Source organism: Aulonocara stuartgranti, assembly GCF_965226115.1.
Source record: "Aulonocara stuartgranti genome assembly, chromosome: 19".
Classification (NCBI taxonomy): Eukaryota; Metazoa; Chordata; class Actinopteri; order Cichliformes; family Cichlidae; genus Aulonocara; species Aulonocara stuartgranti.
Window position 1 is genome coordinate 21,389,147 of NC_138955.1, and position 19,182 is coordinate 21,408,328.

At 50.0% G+C, this 19,182-nt stretch overlaps 1 protein-coding gene across 2 annotated transcripts in view; it reads right to left on the minus strand.

The window, feature by feature from the left end:
• Positions 1-4,119: 4,119 nt before the first annotated feature.
• Positions 4,120-19,182, minus strand: part of eipr1 (EARP complex and GARP complex interacting protein 1) — a 50,420-nt gene continuing 35,357 nt past the window's right edge. Inside the window, exons 7-9 of one of the 2 annotated variants that reach the window (XM_082516807.1) lie at positions 12,155-12,322; positions 6,825-6,992; positions 4,120-4,417 (exon numbers count right to left, since the gene is read on the minus strand). In XM_082516807.1, the coding sequence (XP_082372933.1) occupies positions 4,243-4,417; positions 6,825-6,992; positions 12,155-12,322 (511 nt within the window). In that variant the 3' untranslated portion in view covers positions 4,120-4,242. The remainder of the gene's footprint in view (positions 4,418-6,824; positions 6,993-12,154; positions 12,323-19,182) is intronic. The other variant, XM_082516808.1, reaches the window with a different exon arrangement.

The following is a 19,182-nucleotide window of genomic DNA, read 5'->3' on the forward strand; positions in this document are numbered from 1 at the left end:
GTTTTATTGTAACATATGAACAAGCAGCTTCTCCTCTCCAACCTACCATCAAATAATCCAATCCAACATTCAACCTATGACCCGTGATGTCCTTCAACAGCAACCGCCTCTCAATCTCCATGGAGACACCACGAGGGCACAGGGGGGCGAGTGTCGGCACTGGACATGAGAAATGAGCGCAATTACGCCGTTTGAGAGGTAATTACATGTGCGTCGTGGTAGCGAGGCCCATAAATAACCCTGGATCTACTCTGTGTGCTTGTTCAATAATTGAAGAACAGCAAGGTGGGAGAAGGGAGGTGGGCGCACGCCGCAGCGCTATAGCTCATCATCCATTGTGGTCCCTTTCACCCCGGAAGAAAGGAGGGTCGGTCAGCCAGACAAAGCCGGACAATGACGAGCACCGAGGCTATGAGCCGGGCTGAGGGCGCTCCTGACAGCAGGCTGGAGGACAGAAGAGTCACAGAGACTGGAGAAACAGCTTCAGGCACTAATACGTGTCCCAACAAAAGGTCCATACAGTTTTAAAGTGCTGGGAAACCCACAGTGGGCCACAGTGGACTGTAAGGGCTTCCTTCTAAACCTAAATACAGACTCCTCCTGTAATTTTGATGGCTTAATAGTCTCAGTTCTAAAGCACTTTATCTCCTCCGGAAGCGATAGGATGGTAAATAAGTAGCTTACGGCACACACAGGAGCTTTTCCCCGACTACAGGGTGGTTGTCAGTGTTAAGTAGCTATCCTCGCACGCTCTGAGCTAACATCAAAAGTGATGGGACCGCGTTTCAGTGGCACTAAGAGCCTGAGAGTCCCAACAAAGAGCTCCCAGCAGCTGGGTGCAAGGAGGTTAGCGTCTAACAGATTTCTTCCCCTGTACAGAAAATCCCCGCACATTTCAAACCCTTTGTTTACTTTCAGTCGTCCAAAGGCTCATCTCTGGGTTTCGGGGGCGGGGGGCACCATCTTGAAAAATGATCATCCCCCTTCGCGTTGCTTTGCAGCGTGCGGCTCAGGATTCACAGCGAAGCGCTTTTAAAAGCACAAACGTAAAAGCGGGATCTGCACGAGTATCAGTGAGCTCGCCGTGAAGCCCCGGAGGACCACGCGTGGCCTCTCCTTCTTCTTCTGCGCACATAAATAATGGTGAACGTACGTTTGTCTGCTCCCGCGGGCGCCTTCCTCAGACCTCTGAAGTCTCTCCTGCTCTCCGTCGCTCTGTCTTCCTGCAGAGAGCGCCGTGTTTGTGCATAATTTTCATTTCGAGGGGTCACATAAATTCTCTTCCATGCAAATGAGTCGAACTCTCAGAGGTAATAATCACCTGAAAGCCCCGCTCGCGCTCACGCTCATAACACACACACAAACACCCCAGGTGGCTCCATATCGCATTGCTGACATGAATAAATAATTAAATGAAATCCCATTTTTTAAAATTTCATTTCCACAGCAGCCCAATCTAATTCCGCCTCCACCCTCGGAGGACGACGCCCGGGTGACCCTCAGGTACAATTACCTCCATTCAAGGCAAACACTTGTGTTTCAGGAGCATTTCCTGTGTAACACATGACACACGCAGCAGACGGCACGCGTGGTATTTGCAGGAGGAACAAAGACGTGCAGTCATCACGTCTCTGTGGCAGTTTCCTCCTCGGTTTGATTGCAGAAGCTTCAAAAACATACTTCTGTCATAGGTGCGGAGAAAACGGCGTCCCGTTTCCCGGCGTCGTGAATATTTCAGCGGTTATCCCCGTCTCCTGAGTGACTGCACTAGCACGCATGAGGCTCCCGGCAGCCACAGCAATGCTGTCACGTCGCATCAGGGTCAAAAGGGTCGCGACCCGAGGAGGCCCAGGTGGCCGCCGCGTACAGCGCCTCGGTCACGTGACCTGCAGCACTCCATTCGTGTCGAGGAGCAGCTTCAGGATGGGAGACATCAGCTTCACACCAATAAGTGAACACAGCTGCCTTAATTCTCATTGGCTCAGATTCAACAAGCCGCTGGTCCATGATGTCATGACATCATCATGACATCATCACACATGCCGCATCCATCATGAGAATCTCAGGATCCACAGCCCAAAGGCGCTTAGATGGACAGACTGAACAGACTAATACACAGAGGTCACACAGAGGTCACACAGAGGTCACTCGGGGAGGCGGTGGAGTTGCAGTTTGGCTGTTTGAGCTTCGGTCGTCTTTGTCGTGAGGCGTGTGGATGTGGACACAGCGCAGTTAAATAACCAAGAACTAAGACGTCACTCTGCTGCAGGAGGCCGACATGGCAGAAACGCTCACAGGCAGGAAACAAAGAGCACGACGAGGAGCTGAGGCTGTGACGCACTGATATAACAGGAAACAAACACAGCTGACGCTAATCATGGTGGACGAGACACAGGAAGTAAAAGTAAATATCTAAATGTCACCATCAACTTCCCCCTCTGGGAAAAAAGCCCTCTGAGCGCCCTGAATCAGCGTCGTTCTCCGTTGGAAATCTCTGTGGACTCACCAGGATCTGCCTCCTTTCCTTCAGTGAACTCGTCCCCAGACCTGGAACGAGCTTCCATGTTCTCCTTGTGTCCTGTCTTTGCATCATCGGCTCTATAACTATTGGCTGAGCTGACCGTGACATCACCCTTCCAGTTTGAAAGACCTTCCCACTCTCGGGTAACAAGCGTGGTTTCTGGTCTTTGGTGGAGGTCTCGGCTTTGTCCTGGTGCCTTTTTGTTCTTATATGAACCAAAGGATCCAGGGACGGCCTGTGTCCACGTCACGGCATTCTCAGGATTCGGTGGTTTTCCTTTTGAAGGATGGCTCGGTGTCTCTTTGTTGGTGATGTCATACTATGATCACATCGTGAGAATCTGACAGCCCCTCAGTCAGAAGACCTTTGGTGATCCTCGCTGATGCCCTCCAAACTGGTGCGGACGATGGTGGAGCAGGTGGAGCTGGATCTTGATGCTGGCAGAACAGCCACAGACTCTGGGTGGCGTTTGACTCGGAGGAGGCTCAGAGTTTGATTCTGGAAACAGAACCGCTCTGAAGAAGAGGATTAAGTGTGAGAAAGCACGTGAGCGGTTTGATGTTGGAGGGTAATGACAGATCCCTGCTTCACCCACCAGCTGACATCACGTGTTCTTGGCCGGGAAAACGCCGCAGGCTGTAAATAGCAGCCAAATATGATGCAGGTTATTCACGCTGTCAGCACGCATCCAGATCTCCACATCGACCATCGATGCATCACAGCTAATGTAATTTGTCGCAGGCATACTAAAAAGGTGCTGTCATCGATTGGCATGCAAACACTCAGCGGTTATTAGCAGGCGGATTGACTGATGGGTCAGAAAGCCGCATTCATAATTTCATACTGTGTCACACTCGCCCTCACACGTCTGCACGCGACAGGAAGGAGGCGACGCTCACCGTCCCTCTGCATCTCCACCCTGATCCCTCTTCTTAATAATTGACTGCGGGGCAACGAGGCCTCCGAGTGTGTGTGTGAGCAGCCTCTGTGATTAGACAGATGCATACGTTGAGTATTCAGCCACAGCTCTGCTGGCGCTGACTGGCATACCTAATGAAGTGCACGGCTCCTCCTTCATTGTGTGTGTGGAGCTGTGATGGTTGGAGTCGAGCTGCAATTAAAAGGCCCGTCAGAGCCGTCTGAACTGTCGCCGCCATCGATCGGCCTCGGCACGCACTGTACGAATCCACAGAGAGGGGAGGACTACGGCGTGGGCGGCAGGGGAGCGAGGACCGAAGTTAGAGGAAGCGGAAATATTTCCTGTTCTGATGCTGGTGCGCTGATGGGCCAAAACCACAGACTGTATATAAAAGATGGAGGTAGCCACAGTGACATCACTGCTTAATGACATCGCATTGTTAAGACGTGTGGTGTGTTTTGTAACTTTTACACCTTTAATTAAACTGAGTCGAGTTTAGACTAAAACTAGCTTACATGCTGAAATTATGACAAGAACTAAACAACACTTTTGTTAAAGATTTGTTGTCACGAAGAAAAGACGGCGCCGTCTCAGCTGTGTTTGGATCTGTAGCCCTGCGTACCTGTGACCCCGCCCACTGACGTCACAGCCAACGTTAAAGAAGCACACAAACACAAACTTCATCCAACGGCCAGTTTTTACTTCTAAGCAACACAGATATTTTTTACAGTGGTCAGCATCAAACACAGCCTGTCACACACAGACACACACACACACACACACACAGGCAGCACGACCCCGCTCAGAGCAGGATGCGGTATTTGAGGGCGCGCGGGACTCTGTTGATGACGAGCCGTCCGTCATAACTGAGTGAAGCAAAGAGCCACGGGTCGGCCGATGACCACTCCGCCGCGTACACGCTGTCCTCGTGCTCCTCGTAGGTGGACACCACGCTGTCTTTCAGCGGCTCCTTACCCCTGCGGCGCACACACACACACACACACACACACACACACACACACACACACACACACACACACACACACACACACACACACACACACACACACACAGGTGAGCTGTGAAATACCAGGCAGCCTCATTTGTCTTATTTTCACTGAAAGGTTGACTTAGATAATGTTTCCAACACAATGATGGGCAGTATCCATAGAAACAAGCATCATGAGGTCAGCAGCAGCATCAGCACCACGAGTGCCGACAGAGACGCTGCTCTGAACGCTGGAGGAGCAAATCTGTCGCCATCAGTCAGAGCAAGGCACCTTTGACCTGCGAGGTTCGAACCCGCGACCGTTCTGATGTGAACCTCAGCGTTCCCGGCTTCATCGACTCAAACCTTCAGGGAACCTTAAACCTATTCAGAATTGGAGGAATCGGCATCCCGGCGTCGTTCACTCAGGTCGCCGTGTGACGTGAGCGTTCCTCCCTCCATCGCCTGTGTGTTTAATTCTTTTATCGACTCGTGTTCATGGTACGAACGCCTGTTTGTACCTAAATATAATATCACAGCAATAAAATCAATAATGCAGGAAAAATACGCACAACGCGACTTTATGGTCGTGAGCGCGCAGACGTTTGGAGATTCTCCCGACTTAAAAAAAGATGAGCTGCTGAGTGTCTGTGAGGTCACTTCCTGTCTCGACCTGAGATGATGGTGGCTGAGCTGTAAAGCAGCGCTCTCTTCCTGCCGCCGCACAGACTAAATCAGACTTCAGCGTTAGCGCCGTCCCCACTTCCTCCCGAGACCGCTGCTGTTAGCGCTCCTGAGGGGAAATCCTGACATCATATTTCACGTTAACCGTTTCACGCCGGCTCGAGCGGCTCCCTCCGGGCTGTGCCCCGAAATAAAATCACTCCTCAGCTCATCACTCGTGCGGATCCATCAGGAGGAGAAACGGGGACGAGCGCGTCTGATAAATACTCAGCCCGGCGCCAGTTAGTCTAACGGACCAGAGGGTTTAGGTCTCGTGTCATTGGATGGACACCGCCGTGACATTTGACTGTTTCAGGGGAGCAGCAGGTACGCTGATGATGTCACCAGGCACGCCTCTGCAGCCTGCACGTGCACGCTCGTCAGGGTCTTTGTGGCCTGTGTTCATGTTTTCAGTCAGGCTGTGAGCTAAACGCTGCGCAGCAGACGGAGCGCCACGGCGATGAACGTAGCAGTCACAGCAGTCTGTCAGATCGTTGCGGTTGCAGGGAGGTCGCCGTCCTCTTTTTGGTCTAGTGTGACTGAAGCTCCCCAAGCCCCGCCCACAATCAAGCCTCTGTCATTATTATTATCTTTATGGTCGAGTCTAATTCCTGCACACGCCGTGAGGTTTGCCTTCACGGTTCGACAGTAAGACTGAACAGATCCTTTTCACCAGAAACAAAATGTACAGTCTGAAAAAAATACCCACAAACCCACGGGAGGAACTGTGGAGTGGACACGCAGCGCACAGACGAGAGGGTCAGCGGCTGCAGTGGGAGGGTTCAAACTGGAGCTGAGTGCTGGTGATTAGGAAGGAGAGCTGATAATTGTGGATGAGAGTCGGTCATTGACGATGAGAGGCGGCGGCCGAGGCTGAGAGGGGGACTGGGAGCGTAATGGATGGAGGACGGCGGCAGGTTTGGAACCATTACAGACGATCTCCCTGCTGTGTGGGAATCAGCTCTAAACGCCACGGAGAAAAACTCCTGAAGTGTTTGACAGCAACGCATTTTTAATGTTTCCACTTTTATCACCGCGAGCGCCGCAGAGCCGGAGAGTTCAGCCCATCAGCTTTCATCTGAGAGGATGATTATCAAATAACGCGCTCAGAATATGCCGCGCTCGCGTCATCAGGCTCCTGATGGGCTCCTGACAGCGTGCCTTTACACAGAGCTGATGTGAAGGATAACATCGCAGCATCGGCACAGAGGTCAGAGTTCACGAGGGCCTGGGGAAAACTCAAAGATGTGAATCCAGAATAATAAAGTTGCACCTGATCATGTTTAAAGGAGGTGTGGAGAAGGAAATAACATGATAGCAGCGCCGATCAAACACCTTTAAACCCCGCCCACGCACGTACAGATCACCTGCAGCTGATGGCTGTTTGCACAGGTGTCCACCCTCCCTCCTCTCACATCAACAGAGGTCACGTGAGGAAATAATAGCGTGTTAATAAGAAGGCCGTCCAAAACCAAACGGACCCTGAGGGCGGCGGGAAGCGTGCCGTGCCCCCGACGGCTGCGTTAGGTTAGTCACAGTCACTCAGACGCCGCTGCAGGTACGGCGAGCTTTAAGCCTACGGCGGCTAACCTCTGACCCCTAACCCAAGGTTTTGCAGTGTTCCATCAAAGTCATGTGACCTGTCTGAAGTCAAAGGCAGTGTTCTCTCTTACTTGTCCTCCTGGTGAAGCTCCTCCCCCTCGCTGAGCTCCTCGTCATCCACCAGATGTCCAAATGGCTCCGAGGAGATGGACACCATGTTGGAGAGGATGAGGCGGCTGTCGCTGCTGGCCGTCAACACCAGCTGGTCGTGGCTGTGGTTGTAGCGGACGCTCCAAACCCTGAGGCCACACCCACACACACACACACACACCGAGGCGCTGGTTAGATTAAGAGTGGTGCTTTTTACGACCTCGCTGCACTTCCAAACAGGGTCTCCCAGAACCACCCGCCAGCAGGCCCCTCCCCTACAGCACAGGTAAGATCCAGGCGATCACCTGGATCAGTCACAGCCGCCTGCACGCACGTTTCCACTGTGACCGAGGCTCTGAGGGAGGCTGCTCTCATGTTATAATCGCTCACAGCTACACGCCCTGCAGCCGACTCACTCATGATGGAGCTTTAACAAGCCACACCCCCAGACCCACATCCATCTTTCAGACAGCTCACCGCAGACCAAATATGAAAACATGGCATCAGAGGCTCCGCCTCCGCTCCCAGTGAGTCTGGTGTGAAGTGTATTTCAGTCGCACTCACTACAGCTGCAGCCTGTAAACACTTACAGTTATTGTATATTCATAACATAACTTCATACAGCGTACACTGTAACATACCTATGATCAGTGTTGGTCAAGTTACTTGAAAAAAGTAATCAGTAACTAATTACCAATTACTTCCCCCAAAAAGTAATCCCGTTACTTTACTGATTACTTATAATCAGTAATTAATTACTTAGTTACTTCTTAAAAACACGATTTACAACCTGAATAGGTGATAAAGCGATAGATCTTTCAGCCCAATTCTACTTTTTCTGCATAATCCATCATACAAAATGTAATCAAATGGAAAAGTCTCTTTTTAAAACTTGTGTTATCAGTTTTAATCTTTTAACTTTATGCATCAAGCAAAAATTTAATTATATGCAACATTCTCTGACTGGAAGAAATTTGTTTAATACTTAAACCTATTTTCTGCACATTCCAGCACATAAAATAATTATTTTTTTGTGTGTGTTTACACTCACTCTTTCAAATAGATGCAAGTAAAACACAGCAGAAATAAAATAAAGTCAAAGACTCAGCGGTCCTTTTGCTCTATTTTCATCTGTAAAGCAGGAGTGGGTAGGCGGAGGTTTACCCTGGTGCAGGTGTGCCGCGGCGGTCAGTGGAAGAATCCGCGAGTTTCTCTGTGAATTTCCCATTACGTGGTAGCTACTCGGTGCTTGCTTGGAAGTTTAGGGGTTTTTTTCGCTGTAAAAAGTTTTCTTCCCACGCACAACGGACACTAATGTTTTTGTCACTTTTTATGGAATCAAACTCAAAGTAAGGTCAGTACTTCCACGCTTTAAACGCTGCACGCTCATACTCTCTCCCGCACTCGATATATGATCCACTGTTGATCTGCACACAGCTGTTGTCACTAACGGCGCACTCGCTTACGTCACTGTCATGAGACACTCTCGCAATAAAATCACGGTTTTAGTAACGCAATAACACAGCGTTCCTACGGGAAAGTAACGGTAATCTAATTACCATTTTTGCAATAGTAATCCCTTACTTTACTCGTTACCTGAAAAAAGTAATCAGATTAATGCCCATCTCTGCCTATGATAGATCCATATTCTGTAATATATCTGTATTATTGCTAAAGCACTTAAAGTAATCTGACGCATTTATTTGACTTTAAGCCCAAAGAGTCGATAAACTGAGACGCACTGATGAAGTGACTCCTCCTTATCTTATATTATCATCTCTCACAGCTGTGTGGTTTCACTCGCCCACACACCTGAGTCTGACCTCGGCACCATGTTGGGCTTTGAACCAGCAGGAGGTCCCCTTCAGTCTGAAATGAGCTAAGTTTTCCAGCAGCACCGGGGAGCCAGGCGGGCTTTAGAGGAGCGGCGCAGAGCTTCCCAGCAGTAACTGAGCTCGCCTTAGTGGGAAGGACATCATGGTGACAAAACCTGAGGACCAATCACTGGTGAACGTCTTACATTAGCCCCTCCCATCCCTGTGTTTTTGGTGTTTTTTTGTAGAGAGGGGCTCTGTGCCTGTATTTGTAAGAGCGCTGCGTGTGAGAGCCAAACGCTCGGACCAATCGTGCGTGAGGAGACCACACGAGAAGCTCCTGCATCCATCTCGTTCACGCACTCGCGCCCACACCCATCATGCGGTAAACACGGCGACTCCACAGTGTGTCTCTGCGAGCGTTCACGTGCCAGCAATGGGGATTCTGTTCCTCGCGGCCGACGTCTGAGCTTCTCATGAGCTGATGATATCATAAATTATGCTTTCTTTCTCTCCTCCCCACCTTTCCCCTCGCTCTCTCTGATTGGTCACTCCGACTCCCGCCTTGCTCTCTCTCTGCGAGCCCGGGGGTGCAGCTCAGAGTCCCAGTTCCCTCACAGGGAGGGATTGAGGGATAACCGAGGCTGTTGACAGAAAATCAGCCACGGCCACGCCGTTCCCCGCGCTCCCCTAATCCGCTTCCCTGCTAAAAAATAGTCCCTAATACCCCCAGCAGCCCTGAGGCCATATCCTGACTGCGCTCCGAAAAACGAGCACACACACACACACACACACACAGACACACACACAGACACACACATGCACTACACAAAAGATGCGTGAACATGCAGAAACCACACACAGAGATAAAAAGAAAACATGTCCAGAAAGACAGATTAGATGCTCACGCACGCACGCACGCGCACACACACACACACACACACACCTACCTATGTCTCGTATCACAAGAGATCCCATCTGCAGCCATGGATATGTTTGCCAACTCTACTTTGGTTTGGAGATAACGGCTGCTCTTGAGTGTGTGTCTCTCTGTGTGTGTGTGTGTGTGTGTGTGTATCAGGTAAGGGTTGGTGTGCTGCAGCAGTAGCCCAGTTTGGCTCTCAGACACACTGATCATCTATTCAGCTCACACACACACACACACACACACACACACACACACACACACACACACACACACACACACACACACAGAGCGGACGACCCCGAGCAGGCTGGGTGGCGCTGCGCTCCGGTCCTCAGTGACAAAGCGAGTGGCTGCGTGTTTAATTAGTAATGAGGGCGTGACGAACTTTTTCTGCAGCGGGAGCGGTCAGGCCGTTTCATTAGCTGGGAGATAAAGGTGTTAATAAAAGCAGGAGCCAATGAGCAGCACGGCCATGTTTCTCCTCACTGCGGCTCAAGTGTCCTGCGACTAGGGATGGGTATCGTTTAAGTTTTATCCGATACCGGTGCCAAACCGGTACTTTTGAAACGGTGCCGGTGCTCAAACCGGTGCTTAAAGAATGGAGAACACAAAATTGGTCCAAAAACCTCTCATGTTCAGCTGGTTTTTCGTAAAAAGATAACAATGTTAGCCTTTTCTGCAGCTATGGGGCATATATGGTATCACTCTTGGCTGGAAGCAGTGCTTAAACAATGGGGGAAAAAACACAAACTTTGTCCAAAAACCTCTCATGTTTAATTGTTTTCCACTTTTTCTTTGGTCATTTTAGCCTTTTTGGCCAGGGTGAAGGGAGCATCTGCTATCAAACAAGTAGACAGCCGCATGTAACTATGACGGTGTTTGCTAGTTCACCTTACATGCATTAATGTAATAACGTGGTTAGCCTACTCAACGTAAATTACACACGAACAACATTAAGCTACTCACGCAGAGAAGAACGGCTGCTGCTGCCATCATCATCCGTCATCATTTCTGCTACACTGGCAGGGCTAGGAGCCAGGACTCTCCTCTTCTGGTTTTTGGGGGATGTTGCTAACTCCGGGTCGATAACAGGCACCACACCCGCAGTAGATGTACTCGGTGTGAGGTCTCGCAGCACGCTATCAAATACGGCGCATTTCTGGGCTTTAAAAAAACCCACTATGCGTCGCCAGGTGTTTCATCGGATTTGAGGTGTTACCTCCTTTGACAGTATCACAGTATCAGCTTAAAGCACTTGTTGCAGGCTGCTGAGTTTGCATCTTTTGCTGTGAAGTACAGCCAGCCTTTGACCGCTTCGCTTTGGGCATTTTTAATCTGTAGCTCTGCTCTAAAAGAACGTACGTACCTGGCCCCGCCTACTATCCTCGGAAACGTAAAATGATTGGCTAGAAGTGTATCACAGCTCAGGAAAAAAAGCACCGAAATAAAGCACCGAAATGTGCGCTGCTTTTCGATCTGGTTACTACCGTTTATGTCAGAACCGGACACCGGTACCCATCCCTACCTGCGACCCTACAGTTGGTTCTGCAGATGAAGTCAGGAGAGGTTTGCACACGTGCACACAGGAAGCTTTAATGAAAGAATCACTGCTTCCTGTCAGAGCGTCTCAAATATTAAAGCTCATGTTTGCTTCCCGTCGCTGTCTGCATCTGTTTTATTTTGCCAGTGACTTTCTTTGCCTTCCACTTCCTGTCCTTGTCTGTGTTCCCACCTTTGTCATGTGCTGCCCCGCCCTCATCGTTCACCTCTGACTCTGGTTTTTCTGCTGAGCTTCATTAAAGCTCGTCTAAAGATAATGAAGCAAAGGCCAAACGTGACATTAACGCGGTGACACCACATCCTGAGCACAGGTCAGCACATCTCGCCGCTCGTTCTGGAGGCGGGTGGAAAACATCCCCCTCAGAATCAGCTGTTATATTTAATGAGGCCGTGCAGATGATCCTGCAGGTTACGAACACATGCTTCACCTGCTCTATCGTCTTCTGAGCAGACACCTCTGCCACAGGCTGAGGAGAGCCCTGAAAGTTTACCCAGAATGCACTTTGGGATCAAACATGAGGCACCAGCGCTGCTTCCTGCAGATATTAAACTGCTGCAGGTTATTCTCGGCCTTGGTGTAAATGTGATTGTTTTTTTAAAAAAGCTGAAATTAATTTTTAGCCCTGAAATGTTCACCTGGAGGTCTGCTGCAGGTGTGACGTCACGACTCCAAATGCTTAAATACTTACAGCTCCACATTTGTACTCCTGAAACTGTGAAAATAAAGACTGTTACAGCTCTGTGGCAGACTGGAGCTGGGGATGGAACCTCCTGAGCTGCAGCCACGTCGGGCTACATGAAGGTTAAAGGTCGCATGGCTACATTAAATAAACTGAAGTAACTGTATTTAAAGAAAACTACAATAACTTGGGGACTACTTTCAGATTTGAGCCCAAATTAAAGAAAAATCTGCAACACTTCACTTCATGGGCTCCAGCTGGAACTCCACCCACATATGGGCACGGTTCAGGTGTTGGACACCCGCCCTGACCTCTCTGCATCCACCCACCAGTGCGAGTGTTCCTCCAGCGTCTTCACGGGCTCCTGCACGCTGCGGACGTCCCAGAACTTGACCTTGCAGTCGTCCCCGCAGCTGGCCAGGTAGTACTGGCGGTTTGGGTTAAAGTCCAGGTCGCGCACCAGCTGACCGTGGGCGTTCTCTATACAGTAGATCTGACTGGATAGAGAGGGAGAGAGAGCGGTTAGAGGCATGAAGGCAAATGCACAAGAGCAGAAACGAGCAGGATGAGAGTGAGAGGAAGCAACGAATGAGAGGAACAGGAGGAGGCGTAACAACAAGAGCAGATATGAGGGAGAGGAAGCTTCACCGAGGCTTCCCGGGTAAATCAAAGCCTCTCTGTGTCGCCGTCAGCGAAGGCCAGCCTCAATAAAGCGGCCAACACCGGTGGTGGTAAATTACAAAGGCGAGCCTCACAACGGCACAGCCTCGACTTCCTGCTAACAGACACGACAGCGCCTCCACCTCCTTTTATCTCCCTCAAACACACCTTTAAAAGAAAAACCGTCCCGCTCTCACACCCTTCCTCCTCTGACCTCAGAGCAGCGACTCCTCTGTGGTTACCGCTGTAAGAGGCGAATTCAGGCCGTCACCCGTGAAGCGCTGCCAACGTTCAGCTCGGTCAGCCGGAGCGCAGCGTGAGCACAATGACAGCAAACGCCGCGCTCTTAAAGATTCTCATTAGTGGAGCATCACCAGGGAAGAACCAGTGCTCCCAGAGCTCACGGGTGGAGGCTGAGGTTTTTACACCACCCTGAGAATGAATGCATTTAAAATGTTATTAAAAAGACAGCGCGCCCAACAAAAGCCTGGAGCTGCAACATTTAAAGCTGCTGTTCTTCACTGAAAAATACAACATCGATTAAATGGAACAGGTCGGGGTGGGTTCCAAAGCAGCTTGCAGAGAATAAAGCAGCTTAAACACTCTGAACTGTACATGATTTGTTACTCGCCTGCACCGGCAGGTATGAGCTGAGCCACAAGCTGATGTGGGTGGGGCCCGAGGTCAGCTGATCCATCAGGACCGCCTCTGCAGTGGCAGGTGGACTCAAAGAAGCTCATCTGAAGTGGGGAGGGGGTAGAAATCTGGTAAATGTACAGGCATCATTGTGCTTTTCTGCTCCATGTGACCCCACTGAAGCAGCCGGACATCGAACGCCCAACCTTCACGTCCAGGAAGATGACTCGTTAGATCAAAAGTTTCCTGACGGGCCCGACTCACAGAGAGACCACTGTTACACGGTTATCACTCAGTAACATGCTGCATTTGTCAAAACTCTAAGTTTAGTCCAGGAATGATCTCAGCGTTTGGTCTTTAGTGCCGGCTCCGTTCTTTCTGAGAGGCTGCAGAATTCAAAACGACGACTTAATTGAGACAAATGAAGACGACATTTATGGAACGTTTTACCTGCTGCTTGCTTTGGTTTGCTCCGGAGTCGGAGGTAATAGTTGGAGCAGACAATCACACTCTGCGTGCAGGCTACCGGCCAGCAGCCATCGCACGGCTTCTTTTGTTTCCGCCTCCAACCCAGACCTGGTCAGAGGGATCAGCCTGTGGTCTGGCTTCAGCTCTGGTCACTTCCTGTTTTATGTCTTTGTTTCTCTGAGCTTCTGTTCAGTGATTTTCCCTTTGTTTTCATTACTTTTTGCCTGTTGTGTCCACATTTCCACAAACGTGACACCCGAGCGTGCAAATTATGCACGAGTAGATGGAAACCTGCGTGAGTGAAGTGGTGGCGCCTCGGCCACAAATGCAGCACAGTGTTGCAGAAACTGCAGGTTTTCTGCAGGCCGGCTTGGCCCGGCACGGCTCGGCTTTGTTCGTCTGCGTGGAATGCCTCTGTGTTGTGGCGCAGCTGGATGCCAACAGCAGCTAGCCAGCTAGCTCGTCGCCCCACTGATTGCGATAGGCAATTAACATGCTAATTAAAAATCTCATTAAAATAAGGAAGGAATAAGAGAACGACCCGAGGCAGACCGCTGGGCTCCAATTAGGTCGAGACGGCTCGGGGACTGTGTGCGACTCAGGAAATGTCAAACAACGAGGAAGAAGTTGAAGCCCACAGAGAGCGAGGGGACGCACGGCCGGCGTGACCCCTCGCTCTGCTCACACCTGCAGATCTGAGTTGATGCCGGACATAGAGCCGTCACCCTGAAGGTCTGACGTGCGCCGCGTCGGTCACGGCATGCTTCAAGTTTTTTATTATTTAGCATCATCACACATGACAGACTCACTGCTCCACCCACTGAACCCACTCAAGCAGGAGAAGACGGAGGATGGACCAAACATGGCGCCTCTCATGTCTTCTCCTTGGACACTTGGCCTGGAGCCACGTGACCACGCCCACCCTTAGATGTATCTGGATGAAATGGTCGTTTCTGTTTTTTTCTACATGTCTGAATTATTTCTCCGATGGAGGCCACGATAGTTGCTGATGTTCTGATGAGCTGACAGATGTTTTCCATCTCGCTGAAGATAAACAGGCTTCAGAGGGCCTGATGCTTTTATAAATGAGCGGCTCTCATTTCCTGTGTGATGTGATGCCGTCAGTGTTTCTGACCATGAGGACACTCCTACTCCAGCTCGGTACGATTGGTGTCAATAACATGCGTCACCATGGTTACGTCTTTACGTGTCACTCCAACATAAAGACAGCACCATCAGTGAGGATAAGTCGTACCTGCCTTCGACGACAGCGTTCCTCCTGACCTGCCTGTGACATCACTTTCCTGGATGCTGATGCATGTGCGGGTCACGGGGATGTTGGGTCGCCGGTAGGAATAAATACGCCCGAGCTCGTCAAGCAGCAGCTTCCTGATCCGAGCTGACTCGGAACTTCTGGTGAACTCCCAAAATAGCAATTTCATGAGTAATTTCGAGTCGCAGCACATGATTTATTTACAGCGCCGCCTCCCTGTCCTGCGTACGACTCTGAGGTATAAGGCGTGACCCGGGGCTGTAGGGTGGCTGGTGTTCAACCCGGCCCGCTGTGGAATGGGACGCGCCCGCCGCGTGAAAAGGAAATGGAGCAGGAAATTGGGTTAGTTTCGCTCTTTCCCTCTCTGGTGTCTCTGAGCGATCCCCCCGCCAAGCACGCAGGCACACACCGGCACACGCAACCCTGCCCCCCCCCGGCCCGGCCTAATGGAGGAGGGACCTGGGACTGTGTGTGTGTGTGTCTGTGTGTTTATGTTTGCATGAGCAGGATTAGAGCTACAGTCGACCCATCAAACACGCTCAATCTTAAGTCATCCAGCGAGTGTGTGTGATGGGGGGCTGACGAGGGGACGGGGACCTATTACACACACTGTTACACACACACGCAGATAAAAACATAAAACCGGGAAAACACACTCCCACAAATACCATTTATGTGTGTAAATACAGGCAGAGTGTGAGCAGGAAGCTACAAAGGTAGAGACGCACACACACACAGGCTTAGTCTGGGTGATAAATCTCTCTGCTGAGGGGATCGACAATCTCACACACACACACATACACACACATCCCTGTTTCCATGGCAACCACAGCAAGATGGGAGGGGGAAGAAAAGAAAAATCGAAAGAGGAGAGCAATCATTTCATCGCTGATCAAAATTAAAGCCTGGCTTTGAGATGGAGCTGGCAGAGAAAGAAAGATGGGAGCAGGAGAGGGAGGCAGGGAGGGGGGAGGAGGGGGAGGAGCCTGCAAACGAACAAAAAGTAAAGGATCGTGGCATCAAGCAGGCTAAACGATGGAGGAGAGCACAGAGGTTCGTGTGAAGCAAAGAGTCCAAACTTCCAACATAAACGAAGTTTAAACACCTGAAACCTGCGTTTGTTATACTGCCCAGCAGGGGGCGACGCCCCCGATCATAAACACAAAGGAGAAAATGAGCTCGCTGCTCACCTGATCTCTGAGCTCGCTGAACTCTTTCATGATGATTTTATGTTCTCAGGTCTTACTGAATAAAACATCTGACCGATCACGTGACTGCGGTGAGGTTACTGTCCCAACTGATAACCAATCAGTGCAGGAAACAAAGGCCAAAGAGTGCAAATATTCACCCAGTTTCCCCCTTTCTCCCTGTAACCTCCGTCCAGCGTGTGCTGCAGCAGGTGGAGCAGCTAAATAAGCACGGCGGTGGGGGTGTTAAACGTAAAGGTGTTCTCTGTAATTATTTCAAAGCCTGCATAAGGTCCCGACCCCTCCATTATGAGAGCTACAGCGGGATGTCTGGTTCGTGTCTTCCGAGGAAAAGCCCGGAGCGCGGGAAAAGGTCACGGATGATCGATCTGACAGCGGCAGGGTTCAAAAGGTCACCCTCAAATCAACAGTGGCATATGGAAGAGCACTATTTCAAAAACAGCTGACATCTTTTGCATAATGGCCCGTATTTGAATGTGAAATATGATACTTTGAACAGCCAACACTTTTTGCATAATAGAGCCAGATTTGAATATGTGAATAAAATATGCTAACCTCGGCTAACCTATCATCACGGCACGCCGAGGCGCTGATGGGTAGGTGGAATGGAAACGCTGGTTTTGGTCAGGCAGCGTTCGGGCTGATCCGGGCGAGGAGGTTTGACGATGTCCGCTCGTCGTCTTTGAACCAGCAGAGAGCCGGCGTTTAAAGAAGCAAATGGCACCGCCATCAATCATTTCGGCTTCTTTCGCTTCGCTCTACATATCTGCTCGTTCTGCACATGCTCACATACACACCACAGGGGAGATGTACAGGATCCATGCTTCACTGCAACACGGCACTGCTGTTCAGTATGCACCCTGCAGAGCATGGTATGGCTGCAGGCCTGACAGCTATTACACAGCTCAGTGTGCGTCTGTGTGTGTCTCACTGTGGACTGTGGGTCCAAAAGGGAACTCAGAGTCGATGCAGAGTAAGAACATCTCCAGTGACAGGCCTCTCTCCCTCACAGAGAGGCACAGCTACATGCCCAGTGGCGAGTACTACATGGCTGTTAGCTAGCCTAATATTATTCAAAGGCTTAAAGCCACCCGGTGGGCCCACAGTCAGATCCTCACAAACTAACAACTTGTTTTCATCTTTCCTCTTTAAAGACGTTTTTAACTTACAAACAGCAGTTACTGGTTGTCCAAAGTGGGAAGTTATTTTTAAAAAAAAGTTATTTCTTTGTCTCTGGGAACAGTCCATTTACTCTCTGCAGTCAGCAAGACTTCACATCCGAGTTATTCCACACGGAAGTATGGTTTGTGCCTCTGTGGGGAGACGAGTTACCCGCACAAACAGGAAGCAGCTATGAGAAAGGAGGAAATGGGGCACTTTGAACCAATCCATGATTCCTATAGTGCGCCAAAGCATCCTCGTCACCCAGGCCTGCAGACCGGGGACAGACCAGACCAAAGAAAGTCTTCTTCTGCCTTGGAAACTTGGAAACTGAGAATGTTTGCCTTCAAAATAAAAGTTGACCTTACCAGTGCCACAAACATGCTTCAAAAGGCACTTATTTTGAAGGGCACCAAAGAAATCTCAAGCTTTTTGGTGTAGCATGTTCTTCGCCACTGAATTCAACCAATGACAGAAACGTGGGGGAACCGTTCACCAACCGGTTGGGTTGAATCCATGTTTTTCCCTGGTGACTGCAGGTCGCCCAGCAGTCTGCATGGCTGCGTGCCTGAGACGTAAATCTGTTTCATCACCTAAACCAGGGGTGGGGGAACTCCAGGTCTCAAGGGCCAGTGTCCTTGGTTAAAAGACCTCCTCAACAGTTCTCCAGAGGCCTGGTGATGAACTAAACATTTGATTCAGGTGTGTTGACCCAGGGTGAGATCTAAAACCTGCAGGGCTTGGCCCTCGAGGCCCGGAGTTCCCCACCTCTTACCTAAACTAACAGAGAAGTCTCGATGCATGAACACAGCCAAATAGTTTTACAGGTTAACCCGACCAAGAAATCCTGCTGCCTCTACCAACTGAGTAGCTGTGCTGCTTAAACCTAAACACACGTGGAGGATCACGCGACCTTTACACGAGTGGAACTGTACCGAAAACAAGTAAATACCAAACATCCTGACGAAACTGGTCCCAGTTCTTGAACTGGTTGGGAACATGACTCCAGCCCAGACATCTGGCAGTAGCTCCGATGGAGCTGTTGACTGACCAAGAAACACAGCGATTGGAAGAAGAAACCAAAGTAATGCAGACTGGATCCCGAATCACATACGTCGCTACATGCTTTTAGAAATACTGACAGTGTGGAGAGAGCCGCCTTTCTCAGAACAAACTGCGTGATTGGCTTGTCCAAAGAACACAATGAGTAGGCGGTCCTTCAAGGCGGCCCAGGACGCAGTGAACCGCCTCTGAATGAAGCCTCAGGCATCAGTGCAGCGTCACCCGAGCGCCTTCGGGGCGCCTTCGGAGCACTGCGTAGAGCGATCGGCGTCCTCTCACAGGTGCTGTGAGCAGGTCTCTGTGGGGTCATACGCTTTACATTTTTATGACCGGCTGCATGTTTCGGGTTGTCGTGTCACGCTGGATAAACCTGGAGTGAGCGACTGCAGATAAGTGCATGAGACTTTTGCATAGCTCTGCTGCCTGTTCTCAGTTTTTATGTCCTTCAGCACCAGCAACCATGGTTACACTCCAGCGCTGTGAGCCCTTTAATTAGAGACAATCACACTCTGAATTCTATTGTTGTAAACCGATGACTCTGACTTTATTGACGAGCTCCACATGGCTTTAGGAATCAAAAATGTGCGAGTAAAGCTGAATTACTGACATTTTAGTTATTCTGACATTGAGCTGGATCCTTTCTGGACTGTTTGTGTACACATCACCAGCTCCAATCTGCAGGATAATTAATCTGCTGTATATAATTATGTGATATTTGTTACAGCCCACATGCTCCACTCTGTGAGCTGATGCACATTTAGCACACATTGTTCATCTCTGCAACAATGCTGCCCAGCTCTCACTAACGACCTGTGGCACAACTGAAATAAGACCTTTTAAAAATACATTAATGAAACAGACCTGCCTAAAAATAAAAAATAAAAAAATC